The 7576-nt window shown below is 35.3% G+C and overlaps 1 protein-coding gene across 1 annotated transcript; it reads right to left on the minus strand.

Moving 5' to 3' along the window:
• Nucleotides 1-1572: 1572 nt before the first annotated feature.
• On the minus strand, nt 1573-6957 carry LOC121244556 (DNA-directed RNA polymerases II, IV and V subunit 12). The gene is made up of 3 exons (XM_041142681.1): nt 6837-6957; nt 6463-6555; nt 1573-1820 (listed from the first exon to the last, which is right to left on the minus strand). Exons 1-3 carry the CDS (start codon nt 6874-6876, stop codon nt 1798-1800), a joined length of 156 nt encoding a protein of 51 aa, XP_040998615.1. The 5' UTR covers nt 6877-6957; the 3' UTR covers nt 1573-1797.
• Between the last annotated feature and the right edge of the window lie 619 nt (nt 6958-7576).

Raw genomic sequence — 7576 nt, forward strand, 5'->3', positions numbered from 1 at the left:
AGTAGAATAACTATTATGTTTGGATATTAGGTTATCTCTAAAATTGTTTTAGAGAGTACTTTCCCTACTTTGTGATATTTTCATTCTTAAGTGTTATGGGCTTAAAAAATCTAGATTTTTTTTTAATCAAAATAAAAAAAAATCCAGAAATGAGAATCTGTTTGGGTTGAAAACCTTTTGAAAATATCTTCAATCCTATAGCTCTCCTCACTGACACACAACATATCGATTATCGAGAAAAAGAAAAAGCAATAAACGACAATCATCTCACTCTATTATTATGGATTTGCTCCCTGTCTTAAACGATGCCTCCCTAATTGTCGAACTGGCCTTCTTTTTTTGAATGTTGTCAAATCTTTTCTAAAACCTGAAACTTAGGCCATTCAAATATCGTGGATCTCTCTAAGGGATGGGTCCATTTTTCGTTGGACCCATTACATAACTCCCTTTCGGTGCACTATTACAAGAAAAATACTTGTTCACGAATAAGCGGTTTTCTTGTGGCGTGCCACAGCCTCTATGCATATCAAGTTAGCTTCTTGAAGGGTAAAAAAACTATATTGGTGGTGTGTAATTATCATGCAGTCTTTCAAGTTAACCACACTATTATTTCATTTGTGTTCACAGTTCACCGTGATTTGGGGACTTTGAATCAATACTACCCAAGCAATGATTCCTTTTGTAGTGTATTATGATTCCAAAACAGACAACATAATATGATTTGCACGTAATTGGTCTTCCTATGCTTGCCCTCGTCTAATCGTGGTTGGTTATCTTGTTAATGTTTAAGGAGTTAAAAGAGCTTATATCTTCATCACCCAAATTAATAAATTATACCTATTTATATTTTTATTGTCGATATATGTCTTATTTTTAGTTCTATATGTGATCGTGATTGCTCTTGATTACCGTGTTTTTGTGGTTATTTTGTTTGTTTGTGCAAGTTGCCATCCATATATTGCAGAGAATTGGCATTCGTTTAGCTATTTTAGCTAAAGAGGCCATTTTTTCTATTTTGCCCAATCAATTTTGAAATGTGCTCTACATTTGATTAGTTATAATTTGCCGAGCCGGCGGCCGCACCATGCAAAGCCTAACCGCCTCACCAAAAGAGAGAAAAACTACCTCTTGCCATGTCAGCCCTTTGACCCCTCTCAACTCATTTCAACTCTTTTTTTTTTTTTTTTTTTTTAATCTACGATTCAAATGGTCATATATTATAAAACAGTTTCTCTATCTTACCCAAAAAAAGAGAGGAAAATGAGTGGATTTCACCCAAAGAAACAAATCTTTCCTGAAGTATATTTCTCTTATCACTTTAACCCTCTCAAAAGAAACAAATCTTTCCTGTAGTTAGTATATTTTTCTATCTGATCCCCTCCTTGTCCCCACCAAACACCCAAAACCCCAGTCGAAACTTGGCGAAATTAAAAGCTCAAGTTCTTATCTGACAACAGACACTAACTGAGATTGTGAGACCCTGAACTATTTTGATCATTCAAAGACGATGAACTAAACAAAAGACATCTAAAACAACAATATGCTTATGCCGTCTCAAGGAGGCCAGTAATATAGGAAATCAAACATGCAGAGCAATCAGATTGATTTGCAGTGTTCTACTTTAATGTGATCACTTGCATAGACAGCAAAGGTGTTTTTTTATCGATTGCATAGTGCTAAAGCAAAAATCAATCTGTTTCTTGAAAAGTAAACCATCCACCAGATTAGCAAGTTGCAGGAAGACAGTAACTACATATATATATATATATGCAATGGCATGTCCTTGCCTCCCCCAATTCAGCGAGCCTCATATTGAACAACTGCATCAAACAGGAAGGGCTAATTTAGTTCAATGTTTTCAGCAACATGGGTTAAGACAAAAGATGTATACTTCAGAAACATTACAAGAAAGACAACACTAAGATGTTGCAGGGCCATAATTTCAAACAGTACTATGGAAAAAGGAATAAGCCAATGACATCTATCTGACAGCTAAAGGGATCTTTAGCTCAAACTGTACCTCCTACTCCTGTTGTAACAACAAGGTTGAAGGTGAGGCCATGGGTTCAAGACCCATTGGGTGCTCAACTTACCCATCCATAAATAAAATTGAATACTTATAAAGAAGAAGAAGAGAAGGCAAGAGCCTTCCTAAACTAGATCTTGGAGTAAAATTGCAGGAAACTGATTGACTAAAAAATAGCAGGCCAGAATAATCCCTGTGCAGGTTGAAAGGCCTTATTCGCATGGATTATTATGGACTACCTTCCTTACGCTTGCTCTAGTCATTTTTGTTGCGGTCTGAATTTTTTGCCTTTTTTGTGGGCTCTGAATTTTAATGTTGGTATGATTTTTAGTTTGATAAATGGGATGCTTCTTTGAATATCTGTATACCCCTGGGAAACAAGGGGTTGGGATCGGGTCTAGTGTATTTTGGGCTGTTTTTCCATGGGCTTTTTGGGTCATTAGGGACTTTTTGGGTCATTTTGGACAAGGTGTTTTCTTGTATACATTCAATGTACTTGATTTCTCCTTTTGATATATATAATTTTTAACTTATCAAAAAAAAAATATCTGTATACCCCATGGGTCGTCTTCTGTTACCACGGTTTTCCTCCACCATAAGTGAGGGCAATAAATAAATTTGAAGTTCCGTCCTCTTTAAGAAAGCACATCAAACACATGCACTCTGCCTCAATGGAAGCTCACCCAATAACCTGTGTTGCATCTATTGTGCGACAGGAAGTAAAGTTACATTGGATTAGTTAAGCTCCTCTCCACCATGTCATCAAGAGCCTCCTTCCTCCAAGATTTTGCTTCACTCATGGCAAGCCCCATCTCCTCCTATAAAGTATGTCCACATAGTGGAGCACCACATATCTTTCTCCACACCAGAAACAAGTGCACCGAACCAGCCCAGCTTACGCCACAGTGGCAACACCGTGAGCCTTGAGCCATGGCCAGACAGCTATGCCACCAAGTTAAAAACGACACATCAGTCACCAAACTGAAAACAAGCTGCCCCACGAAGCCCCTAACCCCCGTCACAGAAGTAGCAGAACCAGCTCTACAAACGATTGAGCCTCCCTGTCAACTGAAGCTTAGCACATATGCCACAAGTGCACAACCAGTTGCACCAAACTCCAACGCATTACACCAGTTCAAGAACAAACTCTCTTCGTCACGATGGTGTCAAACCAGTGACACCAGCGTTGTACAGCCTCCCCTCTATTTTCTCCCCACTAATTCAGAGAAAAACAGAGCCCCTTTGTTTCCTTACATGGTCTGTTGCAGCACCAATCAAAATAGCCACCAGTCACCCAGCAACTCCACTGCAGCTCCTCCAGCCATTCTTGTCGGTAACTCTCTCTCTCTTCTATGTTTCTCTCTCTAGGAGCACAACACACACTCCCTATAACTCTCGGCAGAGCTCTCCTCTCCCACTAAAACACTTGACTTATTAGAAGCTGATTTTGGGTCACAAACTTAGTGTCAAATATTAATGTTAAGGACACGAGTTGAAGGTTATGGGCAACCATTTTGGACAAATCATATGTATTACAGGGTGATACTTGCTAGGTGATTATGAGGATGGATGTGTTACGGGTTATGGGGTCATGGGCACGAAAGTAGTACGGAGGTTACAAGTTGGAAGTCACATGTAGGCTCGTTAAGGAAGAATTGTAGTCTCGTAAAAGATGGTGAATGAGATTATAAATTGACATGATATTATGTGTTTATTGACTAGGTGATTGTTGATGCGTTAATTATTGCACCGGGTTGCTAGGTAAGTAATATGATCACGCACTTCGTCACACATGTTTTCTAAATTATGTAAGTAATATGATCACACCCTTCGTCATGCATGTTTTCTAAATTATGCAAGTGGAACAATCACACTCTTCATTATCACACATGTTTTCTAAGTTAAGAAAGTAATAAGATCATGCCATTTGGACACACATATTTTATAACATTACGTGATCAATTATGATCATGTCTTTCAAATTGCATATATTTTAAAAGCAATCATATACGTGTTTTATAAACAAAAAGCTCATTACTCATGTCATGGTTCACAAAGTATTATTGTATGTACAAGCCTATTCATTGATATCCTCTTTTTACATACCATGTAATTATAAAAGTACATGAATGTGAATGGACTTGACAGCATGAGTGATGTTATTATTATTATTGAATAATGACTAAATGATTGACCGAAGATTGACAATTGATGATGGATAAATAATAAAAAAATTACGAATTATGGTACCAAAGGTTAAGGGGTGGATGGCAATGCCAAGAGTGGCTCATTAGCGGTGCACCTATAGACAACCCTTTCTTTTAACGGTTTACCGAAATCTCACTCAAGGCCTACCAGCGATCATGATCGTCGAAATTGCCAACTCTAGCACACAGGTAATTGTGTGTGATGGCTATTTTAAGTGTTACGACAGATATAACAGATAAAATAGATATGATGTGATGCAATGGATGTGAATGAATTTTTGAATGTTTATGTTTTAAGCATAATAATTTTAAAAGAATAACCTGCATGAAGTATATTATTTGTACTGCATGATGTATTGCTTACTGAGTATTCAACTCACTTTGTTGTTTTTATGTTTTAACCACCCCAAGTGAGGATCACTATGAGGTTGGAGCTACAGTACTAGACTTGGCTTAGGGAGGCGAGGCAGAGGCCTAGAAAATTCATGAGGATGTTTAGTTTGATGTTTTCAATATTTATGTTATTTTTGTTAAACACATGAAAGTTGAATGATTTTTAATAAATGCTTATGCAGAATCTTTTTATTTTAAGTAGTTTTAATAAAATATGTTTTATGTGAATTTAAGAAATCTCTTACATCAGGCTTCTAAGTAATGTTTTTAAAGGTTAGTCATTTTGGGTCCCCTTGATTTCTAAAAATGGCCTTTATTCAGTTTCATCTTTCCATTGATCTCTTTGTTATGTTTTGTGGTTTTTTTTTTTTTTTTTTTTGTAATTATTTAATCGGCTAATCTCTAATTTTTCTGTCATCTCTCCTCTTTCAACCACACATGGACATCTAAAAGTGGGCTTTCATATTGGTATAAAACCCAGTGGCGGTGGTCCTGCTCATATTTTTCATTGGATATGGAGGAAAACATTAGTCCTTTAGTACCTTCCTCTGCGAAAACCAAAAACCCTACACCATCCCTCATGCCAAAGGCAAAATGAGCCAAAAAAAAACCTGCTAACAACCAGTTTAAGATATGGGATCACTTTCAAAAGATGGAGTCTATTAATCCCATTGACCTTAAAGCCCGATGAAATTATTGCTCGAGGCTATTTAGGGGTCCTTACAAAAATGACACTTCATCCTTGTCACACCATGTACGATTTTCATGCCATACCTCTCCCATTAAAGAAACAAATCTTAAAAAAGGACCAAGCACCATCGCAGTCGGGGGGTTAGGGAAGATGGTAAAGGTCAAGTTACTCCTATAATAAATTGAGTAAATAGGCTAATATATTACTATCTTGCTTTTTAAACCTTTTTCTATTGTATTTTGTGGATTTCTTTTACATTAATTTTACAAATATGCCCTGTACTTCAATAGATGCAAGCTTGCACTTTGCGCTTTGTGCCTAAGCTCTAGACGATGTTTGCGCTTAAGCGTGCCTAGCGCTTTCACAAAAATTGTGGCCCACTCAAAGATTCTTAGAAGCCCCCATCTGGACGAAGAAGCTCTGCTACAGCATCAAAAGGAGCTCTGTTATGACATTTTGAGAAGATCTACTTGGCCACTTAATGAGTTCAGCACCAACATTATACAAAAGTAAGAAAATCATAGAGCCACCTTCATAATTGAATAGTTATGTTATATCTGTGGCTCACCAGTTGGTGGATGAGATTACCAGCACTAAAATATGCTCACTCAGTCCAATCAGGGGCATTTTCCCTTTCCACATGAAAATTGGGATACTAGTTTAGGATTCTAGAGAGACTTACATTTTTTCATTTCTTACTCTTTATATGTTGCAAATCCTATGATTGAATCCTGAACTTAAGTTCTTAAAATAACACAGCATTCTACTCAAATAGACTGATGTGAAATTCTGACTCTAACTAAACTAAAATAATGATCTATATCCTCTGTTAGTCTAACCAATAACAAGAGCAAACACGCAGCAATCACAAATCTTCTAATCACTCTAAATAATGCATATCTTACAATCTTTCGATTAGCTACTTCAAAACACGTGGTCCTAACCTTTATCCCCCAGCATACTAGTAATTTAAAAGCAAATATCTAGCACATGACAATCACACACAAACTTCTGACATCACAATGCATCACTGAATGTAACTCGCGTTTTGTAAACAACCACATATTTCACACCCAAACAAGAAAATGAAATAAGACTATAAAGCGCTGCCATTGCTATAATATGAAAAATGAAAAATAGCTTACTACGGCGGGTGCGCTTCTTGTACAAGATGCGGTAACCACACTCTCGGCACTGTATCACATCACCTGGCTTCAGAGTGTTCTCCATCCCACAGTCTACGCTAAATAGTTTTCACAATCACATCACTCTTAAGACTAAGACAAATTATTCTTTTGACTACCACTAATTATCAACCACCATAAAATCATTTCAAGCAAAAAAAGTTTAAGTAATTGATTGAAAGTATCTGATTGGTTGCCAAGAAAACTGAGATAAAGAAAAAAACATGGAAGTTAAATCAGCCAGATAGTATAACTAGGTTTTAGTTTCTATTTGTTTTCCTTTTCTTTCGTTTTCCTGGCATCCAAACAGAAAAAAAAATGAATCGCAGGGATACCTCCGCAGATGTAGCTAACCGGTTCAGGTTGAGGATCCATCAAGTCGAAGATCCGGAGATATTCCAAGGAAAAGACGCTTTTTAGGGTTTTAGTTTTTGGTACAACTCTGAAATTGGGTGGTGGATTTTAATTTAAGAGCGATGCTACTCAGCCGGTGTTACCGCTAGTTGTAAAGTTAAATATTTTTTTTTTATATTTATATTTTTTTAATATATTTAAATATTTTTAAAAAATAAAAAAAAATATATCAATACATTTAAAATCACTTTCTTCATTATTTGCTAAAAAAAAAAAAACCGAGATGCAGAGATGCAGTTGCTGAAAACCGATCCACGATAAATAGTGAGATGAGATGAAAGAATAAAATTTTATATAAAAGTAAAAAATTTAAATTTAAAAATTAAAAAAAAAATTATATTTGCAATCATAAGTGAAGGGCTGCGTTTATAATTTCATTAATAAATGTGATAAAATAAAGAAAATATCATTTTTAAAAAATATTATTGTAATTTAAAAATTTTTCAAACATAATTGTACAGATTTACATAAGTAGCTCTCATTTAAAATTATATGTAGACTAATTATGAATAAAATATTATTAAAATATTATTTTTTAATATTATTATTATTTAAAAATTTTAAAAAATAAATAATATTATTATTATTTAAAATTTTAAAAAAATTAAATTATTTATTAATTTTACGTGAAATTTAAAAAATTTATGATAATGAATGGCGT

Source organism: Juglans microcarpa x Juglans regia, chromosome 8S (assembly GCF_004785595.1).
Source record: "Juglans microcarpa x Juglans regia isolate MS1-56 chromosome 8S, Jm3101_v1.0, whole genome shotgun sequence".
Classification (NCBI taxonomy): domain Eukaryota; kingdom Viridiplantae; phylum Streptophyta; class Magnoliopsida; order Fagales; family Juglandaceae; genus Juglans; species Juglans microcarpa x Juglans regia.

Bases quoted from the DNA above. Each gene is read 5' to 3' on its own strand.
- LOC121244556 (XM_041142681.1), bottom strand. From the start codon at position 6,876: ATGGATCCTCAACCTGAACCGGTTAGCTACATCTGCGGAG. The intron at 6,556-6,836 runs GTATCCCTGCGA...TATTTAGCGTAG, and splicing joins GGTTAGCTACATCTGCGGAG to ACTGTGGGATGGAGAACACT. The intron at 1,821-6,462 runs GTAAGCTATTTT...TGTTTGATGCAG, and splicing joins CAAGAAGCGCACCCGCCGTA to TTGTTCAATATGAGGCTCGC.